Below are 22,122 nucleotides of genomic sequence, written 5' to 3'. Positions count from 1 at the left end.
GAGAGGCCTGTGAAACATTAATGAGCAGGAAGATTAGGAGCACAGTGCACACTGAGCTGCCACAACAGGTGCAAGCAGAGCCATGGGGACTGTTGAGGAAGCTTTAAAGTGTCCCGTCTGCCAAGACATCTTCACAGATCCTGTAACGCTGCCATGCGGGCATGATTTCTGTCTCACCTGTATCCAGGCTGTGTGGGAAACGGATGTGTCTCACAACGGTCCTTTCTTCTGTCCAGAGTGTCAGATATTCCTCCCCTCTGACCTCACTTTGGAGATAAACACAAGCCTTCAGAACAAAGTGAAGGACTTCACAGCTAACCAGCCATCAGCAGCAGAGCTACAGTCAACAACATCAAGCAGGACAACCAAGTCATCTTCAACCATCCACTGTGACCACTGCATAGAGACACCAACAGTGGCCATCAGGACCTGTCTGACCTGTGATGCCTCACTGTGCCAGGCTCATGCCCTGCTACACCAGCAGAGGTCTGCTCTTAGGGAGCATACGGTTGTGGAGGTGACGGGGGATCCACTGTCTCTGAAGTGCAGGGAACACCGTGATGAGCTCAAGCTCTTCTGTATGGAAGAACGGGTCCCTGTGTGCTGTTTGTGCGTTCTGGTTGGTATGCACAAGAACCACAAAGCGTCTCAACTCCATGAAGCCTGCGATGACTTCAAGGTGAATATTAGTAGAATTTTATCATTGGCTAGTTTATTTTATGTTCTTGCAAATGTCACGGCTGTTTCTTTATTTCTTCAGCAGCATGTTTATTTTCTATAGGCCTGTTGTATTTCTGTCTTTAGAACATCTTAAAAACCTCTATGGACCAACTGCTGAAGAGGAGAGGTGAAGCGGAACATGCTATTAAGGACTTGGAGTCATTGTATACACAAACAGTGGTACAGTCAATGTGAAATCATTTATGTTTTTAGTCCAATATATTCCATTCTTGTATACATCTTATTAATGTTTGTTTGTTTTTTTCCCTAGAAGTCTGCTGCAGATTTCAGAGAGAGAGTCTCAGACAAATACAGCAGAATTCGCTTTGTGCTGAATGGTGATGAGCGTCTGATGATGCAGATTATCGACGCAGAGGAGACATACATGACAGAGTGGTTGGAGGCCCAGAAGGCCATCATGGAGGCTCAGATCAAAGAGATAGACAACCTCAGAGCCTCCAGCAAATCACTCCTCCAAGAGACAAATGATCTGCAATTCCTACAGGTAGGTTATTGTGACAGTGTGTTATTGTGATCATGTCAAAGTCTTGGATAAATGTAACTAAATGCAGCTTCTACATACATGACCATACATGTTTTCCACAGCAAATCACAGCACAGAATCTTTGGTGAGTATTTCACCACTGTATATTTATCTATGCTTATTGTCTGCTTTTGGAAAGATTTTTGCCCTCTGATGGTTTTCAGTTTTTATTGTAGCGACCCTTTGGATTTAGCACCAGTCCAGGAAGTAGATAGAGATCTGTGTGATCCTGAGAAGCTGAGAACAGTAGAGCGGCTGGTGGATGACCTCTCTGTGGCTCTGGCCCAACACTTTCCACGAATGTGGTCATGTTAGTAATCCAATATTTTGCAATCAAACATGAACCCTCACTATCTCTGTAGTTAAATACTGAAAGTACTATTTTTATTTGCAGATCTAAGTTCTCCTGCTCTGGACTCCAGCACAGCACATCCGAAATTGGAAATATCCCAGGACCAGAAAAAAGTGTACTGGAGACGGCAGCCTGTCGATGAAGCTCTGAGTCCTCAGCCATATGACTCCCAGTACAGTGTACTGGCTCAGGAGAGTTTTACCACTGGCAGGCACTACTGGGAAGTCATTGTCCAGGACAAGCCTTACTGGTTAATAGGTGTGACGACTGGGTCAGTCCATAAAAAAGACAGTCCAAATCAGAGTTCCTCCAGCCTGGGTGTGAACAACACATCCTGGTGCATCTATCATGGAGATGGACAGTACCTGGCATGTCATGATACCCAGGAGAAGCAGCTGTCAGTGGGAAAAAGAGTCAGAAAGCTGGGCATAATGGCAAATCTCCAGAAGGGGGAGCTGTCATTCTACGACGCTGATTCTATGACCCTGCTTCACTCTTTCTGTGTGCAGTGCACAGCACCTCTCTTCCCCATGTTAAACCCATGCATTGATGTCAATGGACTGAACAAACATCCTCTTACCTTGTTTTGGATTGAGGACTCCTGGAATTAGCATGGGAACAATATTAAAGGGTAAAGAGTGAACTTAGAGGTCAACTAAGTTCACTCTCTACCCTAAATGATGAGGAGAACAAAAATTCAAAATGATCAGAGTTGACCTTTTTCTTCATAAACATTTTTCATGTTCATTCCAGTTTTGCAAAAGATGTTTCCTGACTGGATATACTATAAAAAATGAATTTACCTACCTCTGTATTTAGTTAAGCTAAGATGAATTTCTCCACCAGAATCAAGGCTTAAAATACTAAATTTCAGTCTTCTGATGTTATATTATTGTGATCATATAATACTGATGTGTAGGAAGAAATATAGCTGTTTTAACTTTTAGTCTAGTTTTTGTCCTGTAGTCATATAATCTCTTGTATATTGTCCTTGTCAGCAGTTGTTCTATACATTAAATATTTCATCGAGTGGTGTCAGGTGAATCTTCAAACACCACTGTTGTTCTGTTGTAAAGTCTGTCTATTCAGTCAAGCAGCTCAGCAGCTCTCATGTTTGACGTGCTGTAGTTCAGGCATTAAATGACCCGTGAGTAAACTACTGGCTTGTTCTTTGTACAACTGTCCCCTCAGTTCACCAGACCATGGAGGACATGCGTGCCTTCACTCCATCAGTGATCCCACAGTGATGGTGCCCTGTGGCAAACAATGTACTCAGTGATGCTAAATAACATGAACAGTGACAGAGCACAAGAGATTTAACTCTATTTGTTAGACTGTTGTTCATACAGTATAGTTTTCCTCTGTGTACATAAATACCTACTGTCTGAGTCTGAAAACCCTCATCCACCTGTCTGCTCCACACATGGACATTTTCATAGACGTGAGAGAAAATAAGAAAATGTAACACTATTTGATCTTGAACATTCATTTTGTGTAGTGGTTTATTAAAAGGCACATTCATGGAAACCAGGATAACAGGTAGTTGTTCAGGCTGTGGCACATTTTACCCCTTTTCCCAAAAGAATGATGATGTATCTGCTTATTGTCCTGCTGAGAAATACTTGAATAAGAAAGCAAGAATTTTTTCCTTAGGGCTCAGGGCAGTCACATTTTAAATGTATTGTCTTTAATATAAGGTTTTGGATTGCATTTGGCTTTTGTAGTCAAACCAAGGAAAAAATTGATGAAATGCTTCGTCTGTTTTTTGGATTGTATTAAGTAGCATGGAATTTAAAATTATGTTTAGATCTGAAAAGCAGAATTCCACATACAACTGCACAAAAACCAAAAGCTAAAGACTTCCTCCATACACAAAGTCATTGGCTACACTGGCTGACATGATGCAGAGTAATAGTGGCTGATTATGGAAATACTGCTCGAGTCTTTGACTTGATCCAGTCCACGAATTGAGGGATCCGTGTGTAGACCCCAGGTTTGTTCTTCTTTCCACATTCATCTCCCCAACTGACCACACCATAAATAACTTTGCTACCGTTCTGCACACAAGTCAGTGGCCCTCCAGAGTCACCCTGAAACAAGCGCAAACAGCTGATCAGATAACAAATGCACTGCTGCACACAACTATTTTAAGAACATACCTCAAATAAGTTATTCATACAGATATTTTTGAATGATAGCATGCACCTAAGTGTCAAGTTTCTTTTACCAACCTGGCAAGAGTCCACTCCTCCCTGCAGGTAACCAGCGCAGAGCATGCTATTATCCAGGACACTCCCATAAACTATTGGTTCAGAGCACTTTTCCTGATTGATCAGCAGTACATCGGCCCTCAGCAGGTTACTGGAACCAAATTGAGCTGGAGAGATGACATTTAAATTTTGATTTTATTAAATATAATAATATAATAATTAAATATAACAACAAGTGTAACAAAGATGTAATAAGCTGTGTCTAATATATATCCAATTAAAAAGATCTGAGTGAAAGTGAGAGCTTACAAAAGTGGTCTTACCAGTCTCAGTCATACCCCATCCAGATATTTGACACTCCGTCCCATCTGGCAGTTCGCCATTGGGCAGACAGGCTGTCTTTACAAACTGGGTCTCAGTGGCACAGACTCCATTGTTACCACTCAGCCTTAGCAAAGCTTTGGAAATACAGTTTGGATTAAAGAAATGAATTGATAAAGTACTTAATGTCTAATTTTTTTTACATGACAATCTCAAATAATTTGTGTAATACAAATAGTAGTATTAGACTAGTGATACTGCCACATCCCATTCTTAGTTCATTAAAAAGAATCAAGATACAGAAATTAGATGCTGTAAGTAAGATCTCTGATGTAGATATTCAATTCTAATATTGTTTGTAATATGGGTGTTTATTTTCTAGAAAGAGTAAAATATATAGAGAGAGATGGATCACCTATGTCATTGTAAACAGCTGAAGGAGTCTCCCTGAAGTTTTCATGTACAATAATGTCTTCAACTCTGAGGATTTGCTGTGTGGGTTCATCATAATCCAGTGCTTGAGCTCCCAGGACCACCTGCATGTCCCTTATTCCTTCACTGTTTCAAACAACACATAAGTTAATAAAAATAAATGCACATGTGAAAGCCATTCTATAATCAGCCACTGTTAGATTTGTTACCACTGTGATTGTGCTTACATGCAGTGTCCAGCTGTCAGTATCCAGCAGCTTGAGATGAGAACTCCTCCACATATGTGTCTGAATGGCTGGTTGGAGTTCTTTGATCGTACTTGCACTGACGCCTGCCAAGGTACACCCCCGGGAGGGACCTTCAGACCCCCAAAGATTCTGGTAAGGGATTTCTTTGGCTGAGGCCTCCCACAAGTGGAGAACGGCTGTGATGGAGGGATTGTACTGGGGACATTAGTGGGTTTAGGAGCAGGTTGTGGAGCCTGGGTGGGCTTCTCAGGTGTTGGGGGTATAGTAGCCACTGATGGTTTATCAGTGGTTGGTATGGGAACTGCTGTAGGTTCAGGTGTTGCAGGTTGGGGCTTTGGATCAGTGGGATCAGGCTGGGGAGGGAAAATTTCATTTGATTCCTCATCATCTAAAAATACATACAAGAAGATTACAGAAGGTAGAAACAATTATTCTTGACTGCACTCATAACCAGAAAGTTGTCTGAAGCTGACCTGTTGAGTCAGAACACTGAGTCACATCACAGTAGTTCCAAAACAACTTGGGGCCTCTTCTGATGAAACACCAGGGCATCGAGTCTCCGTCTGGGTTTCTGTGTCATACAAAATGTTTGAGTGAGAATCTTGTTGTAGATGACCTGTGCTATTAAAATTCACATATTGCACATTATTTACTCTTGACCTGCAGAAGTTGTGAGGTCCAAGTCCATCTTCGTCCTCAAAGGCGGTAAAGGGATTAACTCCTTGCTCCAGGATGAAGTGAGAGTTCCAGTGTAGACATTCATCGCCATCCTCTGTCTCACTGACATTGCCATGATATAACCCCCTATTATCCACAAAGCAGTCATCTGGGCCTGAGAAATATACAAGTCAGTATATGAGCTATGATGAACCATGGAAAAGGAAAACAATATTGAGGGTATATTTACCAACTTGGCAGAAATGTCCTCTGTACTCTGATGGGCACACGCAGTCAAAGTCATTACCATTCTTAATGCACTTTCCACCGTTCTTACATGGGTTAGGCTCACACACTGACACTTTGGAGAAAAACAGTTAACAGTGAAAGTTGGCCTCATGGGAAACTGTAAAAATGTGTATTCGGTCTGTTTGGACAAAGAAAGGCTCCTTACCACTTGTGCAGTATGGAGGCTGGAAGGGCTCCTTGCATTTACACTCAAAGAACGGGGCAGTTGAAGTCAACACACATTCACCACGCCCACATATTCCTTTCTTACAATATTTTGGACCTGAGATGATAACACATGATAGTTTGAATTCATATTTTGCTTATTATATATTGTGCATATATGACTAGTCTGCAGACCAACAACAACATGAAAAAAGAGGATCTTTTTCAAACCTTTCTCACATCTCCTTCCCTTGAAAGGGTGGGGACAATCACATTTGAAATTTCCCCTGCCTTTCACCTTACACACTCCATTGTTGAGGCAAGGGTTTGGGTCGCATTTGCCTTAAAAAAAAAAAAAAAAGACAAAAGTTAAGACTGAAATGTAAGATTTAAATTAGAGCTGTCCAATCTAGTGTTATGTAGTCATTGAAAACATGTGATATTGCACAAATTAGTGTAAAGAGTTTGACAGAATAACTCAGTGTTAACTCTCTCACCGTGTGGCCTTTGAAGATCCAAAAGCCATTCTGAAGGGTCATCTTCGTCATCATCATCATCACTAGTACCATCAACGAGCTGAAAGAAGACGTCTAAAACAAAATATTCCTTTTATTATATAGATATATAGTATTATTGTTTTCATCTCTGCCTTACACTTTAAAGCGTGCACATAGTGAGCTTAGTAATGCATATATATATATGCTTATACATAGCATGGCCCTCTCATGTAAGTAAATGAGGTGGCAAAAACATTATAAACATATAATAATATAATGCAGTTCAGTTTAACACTACTGTAAACTACAACATCAGTAGTGAATATAATAGTTACATTAATACCTCTCTGGTAGTGTCAAGAAAATCAGAGAAATTCTAAGCTTTGTAAAAGTATAATTTATTGCAGAGATGTTGTATGGGATTACATTGGATTGTACAAGTGAAGTGGCCGGTTGGTGTATCTATATATAAAAAAGGAATACTAAGAAGCACTTACCTTCAATTATGTCCTTGTATTTCATTCTAAATTTTCCAAGTTTAAACCTTCCATGTCCCCCATTCTCACGATGACGATGTTTCTTGTGCTTTTTAGGTTTCAGCTGAATCACAATTTAACAGCACCACATGAGAGTCATAATAATAAGAGTTTTGTTGATATTTCTGTCAATTCAAGATTAATGTGACAAAAATGCAGTGAATTAATCCTTTTTAAACAGAAACATGGACAACAATCTCTACTGCATTTTATTCCCAGCAAAAAAATAAATAAAAAATCAAACATTGCAACACTGTAAATTAGAAATTAAGCCAATACATTTGCCTATTGCTACACAATAGCTGTATAATATATGCAGCAAATACATACTTCAGCAGGTATGAGGAGTATCGCCAGGCAGAGGCAAAAGAAGAGGAGCTTTAGGTTCATGATGAAAGTGTATCAGAAGACATTCAAGAGAGTGAAATGCACTGTCTAGCAGATAACTCACACTTTTCTAATATTTGTGTTAAGTACACTAACCTTTGATTCACCGGGGGGGTGTTTGGCATCCACCCATGTTGCTGAATCAGTTTTATTGATTTTAACTGTGCTCTTGGATAGTTATTATTTCAGGAATAATATGCAAAACACTGTTAACAAACACTTAATAATAATAAACAAATAAAATATGAACAAATATATTCAACATCTGTCAACTTGAAACATTTTCTTCTATTGAGAGTCATTAAAATGGATGGTTGATGGGGGTACATCATCACAACACAAAGGCTCAGAGAGCATATTTGCAGAGTCACTTGTTTGCTTGAATGTAGACTTTGGATCCACATACATCCATATAAGGTTACACTACTGTGTGCTTCTTTTTTTTTTAAATCTCTTTATAAATTTAAAAAATCAGTAAAGTGTAATATGTATAGAATGATTGTATGCACAGTCAAATGTTTCAATAACATCATATGTATAACAGTTTAAGTAGCTTTTATGACTTCAAAGTAAAACTGAAACCTTTTTTGACAAAACTTTGTCATCAAATAGAGAATACCTAAACTATATGCCATATGCTTAAAACATTGTTTTAATGGTCCTTTTTTTTTAGTTCAATGAGCTCAGAGATGCTGCTGCATGAAAATACAGTACACATATACAGGCACTGAATGAGATGTGTAGTGTTATTATTAACTAACTAACTAACTAACTAACCAATTATTAACATGATTCCTTGTAAGTAACTATTTTCCTACTAGAAATTTGTGCCTCTGTGTTATCTAAAATTCGCAAGGGTACCACTTTGTAATAAAGCAGCCTTTATCAAAGACTTAATAGTTGTAACTAATTGCTTTATTAATCGTTAATAAAGAACATAGTAATGTTTTATGCACATCAACCTCCTCTTTGATCCACTAAGAAGACACTCTCAGACTGTTGGATCGTTTACCTTCTTCTAATTATTAACAGACTAGGTGGATCGATGACTGGGTGGATTATTAGTAAGAAAACCACCATCATTCATTAAATGGATTCCCTGTAAAATGTAAATGTAAATAGAAAGGATGAATGCCAGATATATTTTACAACCTGGCAAAAAGTTGTTCCTGCTTTTCTTTTGATTCTAACAGACCTATAAAACATTAACAGATCTGATTAAGGGTATTTATGAAAACAAAATGTCCCCCTTAACCTATCCAGAACACAGAGGTCTGTATGTGCTCAGTTAGGATGTGGTATTTTGACTCTGGCGGTAGAAACTGTGTGAGAGAGCGCTTTATGTTTGATGTGTTTAAAGGAGTAGTCTGTGCGTACCTTGTGTTTTGGTCATGTCTTATAGCTGCTTATATTTTTGTTCTGCATTGTTTGACATGTATGATGTTTTACTTGTTCTTTTGCACCAATTAAGTTTATTGCCGTTGTTCATGATCGCCCAATAAATACACTTAACTTTGGTAATCCCATGACTTTTTTTATAGTGTGACCATGAGGATGATGACTTTTAGAGAAATAGAAACAGCTATGGATTCTCATGAAATTTAGTGCAGATATTCATGGTGCCCAGAGGATGAATTATAATGTCTTCCCTGACCTTTTCTCTAGTGTCACAATCAGGTCAAAGTTTTTGCTTATCCTGAGGAATATCGTATTATCTATCATGCTAACATGCTGAACTCATTGTGAACATGGTAAACATTCTACCTGTTTAACATCATGTTAGCGTTGTTAACGTCGTTAACTATGCCACTACCATGGCTTTAAACACTTAATTATTAATTATCAATAAAGCCATTAGTTAGGACTCCTTTAAACCTTTATAAGTGCTATGTTATTAGAAAGTAGTGCCCCAGCAACTAATTACTAAAAGCTTTTCTGTGGAGCTACTAATCCAAGATCACTGGTAGGAGATGGAGTATTACAGATTACAATAGGCTTAGAATTTGTGCCCTTGTGATCGTGACCAGGACAGAGGGCCAGGTGGAGGCAGTCTGAGAAGGTTCCTGCACAGAAGGAGAACAGCTGTGTCATGTTTTCTGCCTCGATAAACGTCACTAAACCTGCAGGGAAATTACAAAACACACCAATCCGACAGAAGCGTTTTGTAAAAGGCAGCTGATGGGGCACCCCTCCATGCCAGGCTGTATACTCCCCATCAAAGAACTCCACACACCAAGACTCGTCCCCCCGACCCAGCCAGCAATCCTCAGTGGTGCCCTTGCGGGGAATGGTGGGATATGTGACACCCAGCTCCCAGTAAGTCTTCCCAGTTACATCAATTTCCCAATAATGGCGACCAAAGCTGTAGCCTTGTAAGCTGATGACATTGAGGGTCGTGTCAAATCGTCCAGGAAGGTCAGGAAGTTGCTGCCAGGTGTTTGTGTAGGTGGCACTGTCACCTTTGGGGGAGATGATCAGCTTTGGGTGGGCCGTCTCTGGATCCAGACGCACCTCACTGGAATCTGGAGACACATATTTAACACATTTTATACTTAAAATTCTACATGTTGAAGAGGCAAAATTGTAAACACTAGAGAAATAATGTGTGAACTAACAACTCTTGATGAGATTCTTGATTATAGGGGTCTGTGAGCGGATAAGCAGAAGCATGTTGTTGGTGAGGTTGAGGATCTGGTCAGCTTTAACTTCATCCAGGCTCACACTGATCGGGTCTGTCCTGTTTAGCAGGTCCACCACTCTAGAGGAGGCAGACCAAAGTGGGAAACATCAGCTTCTGCCCAACGCTTTTTTATTTAAAGTATTAATTATGATTTGATATATGATTTTCCATACCTGTCTGTTGTCTCCATGTCTCCATGCTCAGGGAACGAAAAGAAAGACTGAAGAAAGGCAGAAAAATTAAGATTAAGCAAAATGTTTTATACAACTTAATTTTAGATTCATTTTGCTCTTACACAGATAACATGGTTCTAAATAATATTTGTCCCTTCACAACTTCACATACGACTCCTAAGTTTAATCACCATTGTATCAGGCTCTGTGTCCGTCTGGTCTAGTGTTACAGTGAGTCTGGACAGGTCCTGCTCTATCTCTTGGATTAGAGCACAGTTTTTTTCCATCAGCCCATCCAGGGCAGAGACTGCAGCACGCTCCTCCATCTCCAGGTGGGACAAGGTAATCCTCAGGTCCTCGTCCAGGATGGCCTGGATCTCCTGATATTTCCGTATGATATTCTCCCTTATCCCCGAGGACTTTTTCTGTGTCAGGCATAAGCATTTATGAGTTTATCATACTGCCTGATCACAGGTGTTTTTATGTGGAATTATATTTTTTTAGTGTTTTTCTTGAAGGATAACTGATGAAATGTTTCATGTTCAAATTTAATGCCACAACCAAGACACAAAGGTTTCATGTTGTGAGCTCAGATTAGTCCGAGCACAACTTACTGTGATTTCTGATTGCCGTGCTGCCAGTTTTTTCAGTCTGTATTTCACTGCTTCCTTTTGCTTCTTTAGACACTCTTGGTGCTTTTCTAATGTCTCCTGTAGAAAAGGTTGAACACACGTTCAGCACAGCTCAGTTCAACACCACACACAGCCAAAGTCTTTGTGGCGAAGTGCAGCTGCAGAAGCAGAAGCAGTTTATCATGAGACTTGATGTAAGTAGCAACAAACAGAACAACCATCTTGTCTTCAGTCTTTTTTTTCATGGGGTGTGTTTTTATATGGCACAGTTCATGGTAGCAGCACAGAAGGTTTTTCTGTGTTTCTGCCACTTAATCGAGTGAAAAATGATACCCATTGCCATTAAAGCACTGACACACTGCAGTGTTGTGACCCCAAAAAGCAGGCATCTGTCTTCAAAGTGTTAGTGTTTGTCGGTGCTGCCGTCTCCAAGAGGAAAAGTATGATCGTTATGTGACTGAATAAGGCCACACTGCAGCTCTAACCAGCATTCAGTGTACAATAGATGCATTACCTGATGCTTAAAAGTGACACTGTTTGACTTGTGCAGTTCATATTACAGACCCAACATGGGAGAATATTTCTGTCATCACATTTTAGGATCATTGCATGTTTGTGTAATTTTTCTTACAAATTTCAAACATTTTCCAAAGCACACCATGGTTTTTTATATATTTTTATAGCGCCCTTCATCCAGACATATATTTTGCCTATTGTTTCTTCACTTGGAAGCTTCATTGTGCAGAATTATGTATGGAAGCCTGTTTTAACACTCATCTGGTTTGGACCCAATCAAGGTCCAGTATGCAGTTTACTCAAGTGTGTTGTGAAAACTCGAAACCTCTAGTGCACTTACACAGAGAGTGGACTTTTCAGCAGGACAGCTGTTCTCTTGTAGTTAACTTTTTAAATGAACAATATTTGCATATTCATAGATCTTTGGTTTTGCAGTGATGGAGAAGGAGCAGATGCAGAAGAAGTTTTAATTGGTTTATTAAACTTTTTTTGAGGAAAAGCCAGATTAGACACAAATTATTAATCCAAGTATTTTATGGTTTAAAATTAGTCTGGAGGAGATCTTTAACTGTGTTTCTGCTTCTGTCCAGGGAGCCACTGTTCAGTTAATTCCAATATAGTATAAAAATTAAAACTAGAAACACTTTAAACATGCTTAAGGCAAGTTATCCTTTCAGTGGAAAATTAGTTCCTTTCTTTTTTGTCGGTTACATTATGACTGAGGGGTAATTAAGTCGAAATGTGGCTTTGTCTTTCAGTCAGGGTAATACTTTCAGTAAAGTTCAGGTGAGAGGCTCTGACATGTGATATTTAATCAGAGTCAGCAACTGCGCTGCTTTCATAAATACTGAAGTGACATGTTGGAAACAAAAACCCAGAGGATAAAAAACATATTACAAATGGGATCAAACTAATTTTGTAGTTTCTTCATTGAAGAGGTTGCTGCTGCAGCTGCAGATGGTTTCCCAATTGCATTTGAATGCATCAATCTGGAGGCGGTGTTCAAATAATCAGTTTGAGTCACATTAACACACAAAGATAACCAACAAAACAGAACGTTGTTTAATTTTCACAGTGATGCATTTTGAAGCAAGCAAACATTTGCAAAGTGTTTTTTTAAATCATACCGATGTGATTTAACACAAGTAGCTGCTTGGAATGAAGGAAAACCTTGTTAATTCATCTAAAAACTGTTGTATGCTTTGGAAAATGGCTGGCTGTCAATGCAGTGCATGATGTGTTGCATATGAGCTATGGCCTTTCAGGTACAATGTGCAATCAAATAGTATTTTTTTTCAACACTAGAAGTAAAATGACTAAATCTTTAGTTGGTGGCTGTTGTTCACTAGTTTGGAAGAATATTTATCCACACACAAAACTTTAAAATGCAGATATCTACTTTAAGTCTTTATATCAGAGTAAAAGGCCAAGGTTTAGTGAATGAAGTTTCATCACAGTGGCCCAATGTGTTTGTAAAGAAGGTCAATAGACTCCACAGTCTGACTGTTCACATAAAAGTCAACTCAGGCAACTCAGTCCTCAGATTACCTCTCATCCTGTGTTACATCACCGAATCAGTGTGTTTATTGATGAAATGCACAGAAGAAAACAGAAAACAGAAAAGAGGCGGTGGGTACCTTTGGTATAGCCGAGGATCATATGGTTCATGGTGATTTAAAGCTTTATTGGCTTAGATTTCAATACAACAAATGGCAGTGTGGGTTTTCATTTATAAAACAGTACTTTCAAATACAGTTGCTTCTTACATTAGGTGTTTTATCTATTTGTTGGTTACTGTATGTTGGATACGGCATTAAAATATATTAAGATTTGTACTTCCAATACATGTAAAGGGAAAGTGTCTGGCCATGTTTATGAGAGCCTGAGAAGAGAGACATTTTCTTTTTGTCAGGGTCAGATGAATGTTTGGCGTGTACAGTAGGCAGGGGAAGGAGACTGATGATGTGTAGGTGCTTGGATGATTCATTTCCATGTAGATCCAGTAAAACAGTTGATGGGTCAGCTGACTGCTTTCCCACTGGCTTTTTTTCTTTTTTTTTTAATTCAAAGACTCACTGAGCCGATTCTTGCAAACTTTGGACTAAAACAGTTTCAGCCCAAGCGAAGGAAAAGCTGACACATGTTCAAGCTACAAGCATGGACATTTTGTAATGGCGCCATGAGGTTCTACTGTACTTACAAAGTTCCACAGGAATCAACAGCAACAAATAGTAGGAAGAAACAAGCAAGAAAGAAAGGAAAGCAGTTCCACTCAAAGCAAAGCAAGAAGTAAAAACAAGCGCAGTCAAACCAAATAACATGACCCTATTTATCTTTCATTCTCATTCTTTGTCATTTTTGAGCATGGAAGAGATTCCCCATTCCTTGTTTCCTGTGCAAGTCTAACTGGACAAATCGTTCAGCCCACAGTCTTGGGAAGCTTCAGAGCAAAAAAGAGTCCATTTCACGGCTTCCTTGATTATGCCAGGAGAAAACAAAAGACCAGAAGAAAAGGAAATAAACCAAAAACCTACATCTAGATTACAGTTGTTGTGTGCTATCTGGATGAATGTACAGTATGTGCATGCTGCTCTGAGTGTTAGAAGAGCTTGGCCTTCTTTTTCATGTCGTTGCGTTTCCACAGGGGAAGCCTGTCAAACTCCTGGATCTCCATTCCAAAGATGTCAAAGAACGTTTCGGGTGCTAAGTGGCGCTAGAATTGAGAACAAAGGTGGAGAAAACAAAGGAGGGGAGGGTGGGAGGGGAGGGGGTTGTTTCGTGGTTAGCACCAAAGCCTTAAAAACGGGTCACTGCAAAAATGACAAGAAGCAATGGATACTGCACATTCCTTGCTACAATTGTATTTGTGTAACATGTTATTTACACAAAGTAGAGAAATCCAGTATCAATTGCGGACAGTCAGGTGGAAAACTGATACCTCCAGTCTGGTTCTGTCCACATCCCTGGGCAGTTTAGCTCTCCCTCTACTGGTTATCATGAGCATTTCATAGGGATACACCTTCAGAAGAAGACACTCGTCAGTGAACAGGTCAAACCTACAAGCTGGAGTTAAGCTTCAAAAACTTGCAAACAAACTTTTTATCAGACAAAATTGGAAAATTTGGGTCTTTTTTGTATTTTTTATTTTTTTTTTGTATTTTCTGACTGTGACAAAGGTTACACTGGGTGGGAGAACAGTTATGTGACAGGAGGCTGACTGGGAGTGAGAGCTGTTTTTTAGGGTGTCGGGGGGGGGAATGCAGGGTGCTATGGTGTGCACACTTTTTTTCTTACGTGTAGAAACGTGCAATAGATTAGTTAAGGGTAAAAACATGGAAACAGAGTTATGTAACGGGCTGTATTTGAGTAATTTAAATGCAAACTAAAAATAGAACTAACACCAGTAATGTAGGCCGCGTTAATCACATGGGAATGATTGTCCTGGAAAACTGAGGTGCTTCTGCTTTTCTAAATAACTAATTCAATCTTTTCAAGGCGAAAACTGGTGAATGAGTTGTTAATTTAGCTGAAATGCTCAATAATAAGCAACTAGAAGTTCTCTGAGGCCTCTGACCAACTCATATACACACAGTAATGTACAATCTCTTATATACTATGCAGTATATAGTGATATGAGTTGTTTGGATGACAGTCTGGGCGTTGGATTCTCCACTGTATGCCGCATACAGTATCCAGCCACTTTAAGTCAAAAGCTATGTGCAGATGAGCATGGAGAAGCCAGCATGCTAAGCGCTAGAGTGACTTGGCAGCTCCTGAAGCGGCATGCTAAATCCGGAACCCAGCTATTGTGAGTCTTTCACCTCTTTTTAGATCAATATTTCTTCCACACTAAGAGGGTTAATACAACACACTGATTATATAATTTCATCCTCCTTCTTTTTTGGGCTGGTCTCTTTTGTCTTATCTGTAAATTAATTGTTGAATGTATCCTCGTTCACAAATTAAAAGGCACTTTAAAATAAGTGAACAGTGTATAAAATTTGTAACATATTTCAGTGTAGGTTACAATGTTGTCATCAGTACAAAAAGAAGAAGATACTTGCTTTTGGTTCCAACATATTAGGCATAGATACTCCCCTGTCCATCCTTGCAAGTGCTGCACGGCCATCCTTAATGTGCTAAAGAATAGAACATACACAAATGTAATATAGTGGAAGGGGACTGCGGGGTTAATGGCAATGAATATGTCCACTAATGACAGTGGGCACAGTTTTCACTGGATGGAGCAAGTAGCTTGGATACTACTGTGGAGTATCGTAATTAGTATTCAAGATGGGCAGTCTTTTACATGTTCTCTGAATGTCTGTAGTTTTTTGTTTTTTTTCTACGATGGTGAATATATTAAAATGTGACATTTAGCTTGAGTCATAACATTGGTAAACAACACACAAAACAAGACACAAGGCGATGATTGTACATTGCATTTACAGTAAACCAGTTCAGCTACTGGGCAGTGCATGTTTAGGCTTTTGTAATCACCGCACTGCATACCCTGTAGCTGACATTTATCCAACAGTGATGCAAGCATGTAGCAGGAGTGGGCGATGTGCATTCAGGGCAAGGTGTCTCTTGCAACCCATGAGCAAGCAAATATATGATGCAAAGTGTGGAAGCATGCCATGTGAAAAAGCAGATGAGAGACATACCTGAAACTCTGCAGGACAACATGGGACAGAAAATGAGACTCACAGTTAATGGTTTTGCTGTCAAATCCCCTGCCAGGCTACTGTCTACAACACTGCTGTCCCTGACGACACATTGTGTGAATCATTACGCAAATATTTAAAAATGCACGTCCGTTTATGTACACGTAGCAAGCCATTTTTGAATACTGATGCTGAATAGCTCTGGTGAAATTGGCAAGAGTTTTGCTCAGTGGCCACATTTCTGGCTGCTGCTCTCACCTCTGCCTCCTCCACACATGTCACCATAGCTGTTGTACTGGGTGAAATCTGTAGACTGGGGCTGTGGGAAAGCAGATAACAATATATCAACATTAACTTATGGGCATATTGTTGTTGATTTAAGACTAGAATGTGAGTTAACTGTAATAACTATGTATAATTGTCATCTATCTTCATGTTAGTATGAGTGAGCTCTCACCCGGTGCAGTCCATTCCTTCCATAGCCAGGCAGCGAGTTAGTTTTGGTTGGAGAAGTTGGATCTGAAACGTGAATATTGTCACGAATCATCACAAATTCAGGCATATTACAGCAAAACAAATGCAAAGATTTACAAGTATGGCACAGATGTTGTGTTGCAGTACATTGCTGACAACACAAGAGCGTATTAGCTGATGAAGCTGCTCTGTACCTGCGTCACAGTTGGTCTGTTTGGGGTCATATCGCTGAGCAGAGAGGCTACGTGCGTGACGTTCCCTGATCTGCTCTTTTTCCATCTCCTCCTTCAAAATGAGCTTTCCCAAACCAGATTGAATCTACACACAAACGCACACATTCACATACTTTATATTAGATCCACAGATAAATATCAATCTCTAACACGAACGTTAAGGACACAAAACATTTATGTATGGCTCTCAGGTTTATGATTAATGGAGGATATGTTGCAAATGCATGAGTTTATGTTGGTATGGTTATCTCACTGACCTTGCTGAGATGTTCCTCCTGGAGTTGCTTTCTTTTCAAGGCCTCTTCTTCATCCTCTTCTCTGGATCGTCTCCTCCCTTCTGACCCTGCAGGTACCATACACAAGCCCATAAAATGACATAAAACACAAATGTACACACCTATAAAAAGACACAAACACATACTTCTGGAGAAAACCCATGCTTCACGTGATCTTGCATGGTACAACCAGATGAAATGCTTCATCCACAGTTCAGTTTTTGAGAAAACCCGAAAGATATGGCTGCTTCATTTGGCTGTAGAGCAGTGACGAGTATTAACACACAGAAATAGGGTAATAGGTGGACAGAAGAACACAAATGTGAGACAGAGTTGACGAGACAGACAAACAGAGGGACTTATTGGAATATTTGGCTACATTGACATGATGGGATGTTTGCACTTCATCATTCATGTCAAGATTTTGCTGGATGTTAAATACACAGAACAGCACAATGTACGACAGACAAGACAAAAGTCAGTTTGAAGTCAGTCTCAGTGATCTCTGTCCAGGTCATTTGTGCCACTACAGCTGGTGCACCCATGATGTGCAGCAAGTGAACGTAAAATGGTGAGACTGATGCTACCTCAAGCAGAAAATAATATGGCAGCAACAGAAAGCACAGAACGCTTCTGCTTTGTGCAAGCAAAACTTAAAGACAAATACTGTAAGGCCTGAATAATAGCATAAGCTCGGAGTGAAGCAGGGATGCAGTTAAGCTTTTGGGGCAGATAGAAGGGAGAAATAAGAACAGTTAGACTGTGGTGAGGTGTTTATTGTACCCCTAGAAGGTAGCGGTGCAAGCATGCCCATCAGGAGCCTACTGTACCTAATACAGCGAGAGAGTAGGGCCATTGGTCGCCCTCACTCCGTGAGCTGTCATCCGGAGAGGGAGCATGGGCAGCGGGGAAGGTGGCGGATCTGATGATGTCATCAGCAGACTTGCTTTGGCGTGCTATGGCAGCTGTATCTAGGTTGGTAACCATGGGAACTGATCTATCAGTGTCTGGGTCACAGTCTCAACCACATGTAAACATCTTAGCCCGGCTTAAGGATCATTTCATCATGTCTCATTCAGGTGTCAAATATAATGCAAAAACATTCTTTCCTAACAAGTCACCGAATATTGAAGAGAGCCTTAAATATAATTTTCTGAAATAAGTGCTAAATAACTGCCAGTGGGTAAGTAAGGGAGGTTTTACGGATGTTTCAAAGAAGATTTTAGGGACATCTTGCACAAGCAAGATTACACCTGCTCTGAGAAACATCACGTATTAAAGGAAAATCAAAATAAAGTGAAATCTTTACACCATTGGCATATTTTTTCTGACCTATTTTAAAGCAAGACAATGTAACCCACCCTGGTTCAATTAAATTCACTCAGTGGTTTTGCTGCTACAGCCTTACTTGGTCTGGTATGACCATTGCTTATGTTAGGTAATGTCTGCAGACTTCTGATAGATATTACAGTGTAACTGATATTATTGAGTCAGTTTGAGACGTTACTGTACAGTGCTACTGTAACATTATATTCTAGTCACAGATAAACACTTAAATGGATTTATCACTAAAGCAAAACAAAAAAATAAACATAGTCAAAAATCTATCTTGTAGTGCCACTCCTCTCCTCTTAGTCAGGTCTTTCACACAAATGACTCTTAGAAAATGAAATGTCATTATCGTGTAATTGTTGCAACTTAGCAAAAGTTACATAGTCTCGCTTTACGAAAAGGCTGACTGTAACATTACTACTGTGACTTGTTAAGATGGATAAAGTGCAGTAAAACAAGCTACAGGACAGACAGGAGAGGATTGGAGACAGACTTCAAACAGTGCTCATACACTGACACTGAGGGTGACTACATGGTTAGATGAATACACACGTTCACTTAATTAACAGAAACATTAAAGAGCCCATCAACAAACATAATTAACTAGAGTATTACTCTGAATTAGTACTCAGACAGAGAGATTTTTCACTGTTGTAAAACAGGCTATACTATAAGAGGAAAGGTACCGTGTTGTTTGTAGATTGGTGGTTTTCTGTAGATGTTGCTCCCCTGATCTGAAAACATTTAAATACAGACAGAAAGACATTTACAGAGTGCCTCTAATATACAAATGAAAAATCTATTAAACATCTCAAAACCAAGCAATGACGCAGATGGATTACACTGAATTTCGGCCTTTTCCTGTGATACATCTGTATAGTTGTGAGAGAAGAGGGGAAAAAGCAAAAGCTGATTCCAAATGGAGTATGATAGATAGATAGATAGATAGATAGATAGATAGATAGATAGATAGATAGATAGATAGATAGATAGATAGATAGATAGATAGATAGATAGATAGATAGAGAAGAGAAACTAGGGACGAGCAGTGACAGGGTGCGCTCCAGCTCCTACCTGGGAGGTGGAAATGTTTAGGGGTCTGAGAGAGAGGTGGGGTGACCGGCCGGCTGTCGGGCCTGAGCGGGAGGGGGGAGCTCCGGCCACTTGGCGGGTCAGTGCCTCCAGTGAGAAGAACCAAGAACAGAACATAAGCAGGGATACTAGGGGAACCACAGTCTGAACGGTGCAACACACAGGGACCAACGGGATCAGCTGAAGTCATTTTGTGAACATGGGAGACATTCTGGTTGGTTTTGATAAGATGCCGTTAATGGAGCTGCGTGTGCAAGATGTTAAGCGCATCAAACCAGCAGAGTTTAAAAATAGCGAGATTAAATGCTTGAGTGATGTGTTATGAGTCATGAAATACAATGTTTAGTTAGTCTGTTGTGTAATATAAATCCATGCTTCAATAACAGCTCATGGTTAAAAAGTTCAACTCAGCATGCAACGGCAAACTTATATTACAAAACCTTTCTTTTTGTTCTCAGCCTTAAAGTCTACTACAGTCTAGAGACTTATTCTGACAAGGCAAAAGAGTCATCCATCATACAACATTTGGAGAACTGTCAGTTTGGATACTGGATTTGGATTACTAAGGAGTCCTAAGCATGCAAAACTGCAAACACAAAACGCCCTTCAGCTATTTTGGTAAAGGTTGTTTAAGACAAAGGGCGAATAGGTACATGCAAGTTAGTGAAGAATCCGTGCCTTGGCTGGGTTTGACCAAGACATGGGTTTGACCATTCAGGATGGCAGAGAATGAGAATGAGTATCGGCCATGGATCCAGAATGACAGATGGGGCACTGACGGGACGTGACATCCCAGGTGATGATGGAAATGGTGTGTTGCCTTGAGGGGAGGGGGGGCAGTGAAAAGTGGAGTGGGGCCCTTACCTTGGCTATGGGGCAGGAAGTGGTGTCTGAAAGGGGAGGTGGGGCGGGAGTCACTATTTCTGGAGCCCACACTGTTACTGCACAGGGAGGAGCAGAGCTTCTGCATGCCTGTCAGAGCCTCTGCAGGGAGGGAGGGTGTGAGACAGGGGACAAAACCCCAGGACCAGGCAGCAGAGGTGGACGATTTGGAGGAGGAGATAGAAGGTGAGAAGGTGAGGGACAAAAGAAACGGAAGATATACAGGAATCAAATGTTGAAAAGAGGAAATAAAAAACACCTCAAGTGAGAGGTAAGGCGTATTTAAGATGAACAAGGGGAAACAAGGAAAAGTATTCCACTTTAAAATCAAACTTCTTTAATGGAAAGAATAGCAAAAAGAAATTGTGCTGTTAGAGGTGCAAAATTGAGTTTGAGGTTGTTATTCTGCAAGAGTCCATAATGTCAAACCAAGTGTTACAAAGTTTTACAAGAAGAAAAATCAATAACATAACAACCCAAAGTCAATTTTGATGAAGTTCCCCTTTAAAGTGGTCAGAAGGTGGGAAGGGAGAACCTTAAGGTGGAGGGTCAGTGAACTTATCCACAGTGTTTTGCTGCTGCTCTGTGAACCAGTAAAGATCTCATCGATTCACCTCATAAAAACCCTGAAATCACTGATTTGATCACAAACACTGTAACAATATAGATGCGCCAACAAACACGTACAAACGCACACACTCAAAACAGTCTTTTTAAATACTCACCTGGCCTGTGAAAATGCTGTGGCGATCGTGACAATGTGGGGGTGTAACCATGGCGATTATAAACTGGTGATCCTATGGAGCCCTGACTGGTGGACCTTTGGAGGATGCGTTCCCTCCTGTCGTAAGAGCCCTGCAACACATACACGCATGTTATTACACAAACTGCTAGGATGAATGAGAATACATAGAGCATTTACATCGCATACAGGGGGGCAGTGAATTTGACAAAATGATATTCTCACCTCTCCGGGTGGGGTTGGCGACATATTTCTTGAGGACTAGGAAGAATCAAACGAGTCTGAATTATAACTTTGTTTTAAACATATTCTTTGAAACAAGACAAGGTTATGTAGATGTTATTAGAATGCTCCATGGAGGCAAAAGAAGCCCAGAGAGCCAGACATAAATACATCAGCGGTAACAGATGTGGCATCAGGCTTTAAATAACACCACTCTGTACCAGGACTGAGAATGGACTATTTGCTGATCGTCCACATTTTTGCAAGCTGTACCAACAACGCACATGGTTTCTCTTTTATATGATGAACACCTCTGTTCTTTTCTTTGCCATTTTGTAACATTTATCATCATCAGCACACTGTGACATATCTTACCTTGTCATCGGGCAAGGGGGAGCGCTCCCTCCTGGCAGCGTGGAGCTGTGAGGGACAAACAAGTTCAGTGCTGCATAGCGACTTTTATTTACAGCATGAAATATCTCATGCCACCAGTAAAGAATCCTTTTTCATGAGGAATGAAAATCATACTAGTGGAAAACTTTCTTTGAGGAGTATTTCTCTTAATGCACAGTAGTGTATGTGCAAAGATGGCGTGCATGCAGGAGAAGATGCATGCGGTCTGTGTGTTTACCTCTCCCACACTCTCTCGTCTCTCCTCTCTCTCATCCAGGGAGGTCGTGTACAAAGGTTCATAGGTAATAAGATCAGGGCGCTCAATGTCATAAATGGCTTTAACTTTTGGAATGGCAGCTAGGTCTCTGTAATCAAGGATCTCATTGTCTACTTTTGCCTAGGGAGACAAATAAAGACACACATGCATACACACACAAGGATAAATGGAGATT

General features: G+C 40.2%; 4 protein-coding genes across 26 annotated transcripts in view; 1 reads left to right on the top strand and 3 right to left on the bottom strand.

Annotated features, from left to right (window-relative positions):
* The first annotated feature begins 82 nt into the window (after window positions 1-82).
* LOC104925838 (E3 ubiquitin-protein ligase TRIM41) lies at window positions 83-2,302 on the top strand. The gene is made up of 5 exons (XM_010739559.3): window positions 83-679; window positions 992-1,225; window positions 1,327-1,349; window positions 1,441-1,574; window positions 1,659-2,302. The coding sequence occupies exons 1-5, from the start codon at window positions 83-85 to the stop codon at window positions 2,225-2,227; spliced, it is 1,557 nt and encodes a 518-aa protein (XP_010737861.3). The 3' UTR covers window positions 2,228-2,302.
* A 784-nt stretch (window positions 2,303-3,086) lies between these two features.
* LOC104925661 (hyaluronan-binding protein 2-like) lies at window positions 3,087-7,416 on the bottom strand. Its single transcript, XM_010739342.3, has 13 exons — window positions 7,301-7,416; window positions 6,932-7,034; window positions 6,435-6,527; window positions 6,169-6,279; window positions 5,939-6,055; window positions 5,735-5,845; window positions 5,488-5,659; window positions 5,301-5,398; window positions 4,807-5,215; window positions 4,563-4,705; window positions 4,150-4,284; window positions 3,848-3,993; window positions 3,087-3,706 (listed from the first exon to the last, which is right to left on the bottom strand). Exons 1-13 carry the CDS (start codon window positions 7,358-7,360, stop codon window positions 3,539-3,541), a joined length of 1,866 nt encoding a protein of 621 aa, XP_010737644.2. The 5' UTR covers window positions 7,361-7,416; the 3' UTR covers window positions 3,087-3,538.
* Window positions 7,417-7,435: 19 nt separating this feature from the next.
* Window positions 7,436-11,452, bottom strand: LOC109137117 (probable E3 ubiquitin-protein ligase TRIML1). The gene is made up of 5 exons (XM_019254557.2): window positions 10,825-11,452; window positions 10,402-10,635; window positions 10,211-10,257; window positions 9,973-10,115; window positions 7,436-9,879 (listed from the first exon to the last, which is right to left on the bottom strand). Exons 2-5 carry the CDS (start codon window positions 10,534-10,536, stop codon window positions 9,281-9,283), a joined length of 924 nt encoding a protein of 307 aa, XP_019110102.1. The 5' UTR covers window positions 10,537-10,635; window positions 10,825-11,452; the 3' UTR covers window positions 7,436-9,280.
* A 1,445-nt stretch (window positions 11,453-12,897) lies between these two features.
* Window positions 12,898-22,122, bottom strand: part of ablim1a (actin binding LIM protein 1a) — a 39,850-nt gene continuing 30,625 nt past the window's right edge. For 6 of the 23 annotated variants that reach the window (XM_019254568.2, XM_019254566.2, XM_019254562.2 and 3 more), the window contains 16 exons: window positions 21,909-22,067; window positions 21,653-21,697; window positions 21,281-21,316; window positions 21,039-21,168; window positions 20,296-20,415; window positions 19,414-19,518; window positions 19,026-19,073; window positions 17,838-17,978; window positions 16,990-17,075; window positions 16,694-16,817; window positions 16,483-16,544; window positions 16,284-16,344; window positions 16,026-16,033; window positions 15,423-15,497; window positions 14,297-14,377; window positions 12,898-14,071 (listed from right to left, as the gene is read on the bottom strand). In XM_019254568.2, the coding sequence (XP_019110113.1) occupies window positions 13,958-14,071; window positions 14,297-14,377; window positions 15,423-15,497; window positions 16,026-16,033; window positions 16,284-16,344; window positions 16,483-16,544; window positions 16,694-16,817; window positions 16,990-17,075; window positions 17,838-17,978; window positions 19,026-19,073; window positions 19,414-19,518; window positions 20,296-20,415; window positions 21,039-21,168; window positions 21,281-21,316; window positions 21,653-21,697; window positions 21,909-22,067 (1,395 nt within the window). In that variant the 3' untranslated portion in view covers window positions 12,898-13,957. The other 17 variants (XM_027277324.1, XM_027277317.1, XM_027277322.1 and 14 more) reach the window with 11 other exon arrangements.

This window comes from Larimichthys crocea, chromosome III (assembly GCF_000972845.2).
Source record: "Larimichthys crocea isolate SSNF chromosome III, L_crocea_2.0, whole genome shotgun sequence".
In the NCBI taxonomy this organism is placed as follows: domain Eukaryota; kingdom Metazoa; phylum Chordata; class Actinopteri; family Sciaenidae; genus Larimichthys; species Larimichthys crocea.
The sequence above is the reverse complement of the archived record's forward strand: the minus strand, read 5'-3'. Positions and strand labels throughout refer to the sequence as shown.

Excerpts from the sequence above, each read along its gene's own strand:
- LOC109137117 (XM_019254557.2), bottom strand. The coding sequence starts at position 10,536 with ATGGAGGAGCGTGCTGCAGTCTCTGCCCTGGATGGGCTGATGGAAAAA. Across the intron at positions 10,258-10,401 it reads ACACAGAGCCTGATACAATG|TCTTTCTTTTCGTTCCCTGA; the intron begins GTGATTAAACTT and ends GCCTTTCTTCAG. Across the intron at positions 9,880-9,972 it reads CAAGAATCTCATCAAGAGTT|ATTCCAGTGAGGTGCGTCTG; the intron begins GTTAGTTCACAC and ends ATGTGTCTCCAG.
- LOC104925661 (XM_010739342.3), bottom strand. The coding sequence starts at position 7,360 with ATGAACCTAAAGCTCCTCTTCTTTTGCCTCTGCCTGGCGATACTCCTC. Across the intron at positions 6,056-6,168 it reads GGGAAGGAGATGTGAGAAAG|GTCCAAAATATTGTAAGAAA; the intron begins GTTTGAAAAAGA and ends TTATCATCTCAG. Across the intron at positions 3,707-3,847 it reads GAGGAGTGGACTCTTGCCAG|GGTGACTCTGGAGGGCCACT; the intron begins GTTGGTAAAAGA and ends CGCTTGTTTCAG.
- LOC104925838 (XM_010739559.3), top strand. The coding sequence starts at position 83 with ATGGGGACTGTTGAGGAAGCTTTAAAGTGTCCCGTCTGCCAAGACATC. Across the intron at positions 680-991 it reads AAGCCTGCGATGACTTCAAG|AAGTCTGCTGCAGATTTCAG; the intron begins GTGAATATTAGT and ends TTTTTTCCCTAG. Across the intron at positions 1,350-1,440 it reads ATCACAGCACAGAATCTTTG|CGACCCTTTGGATTTAGCAC; the intron begins GTGAGTATTTCA and ends TTTTTATTGTAG.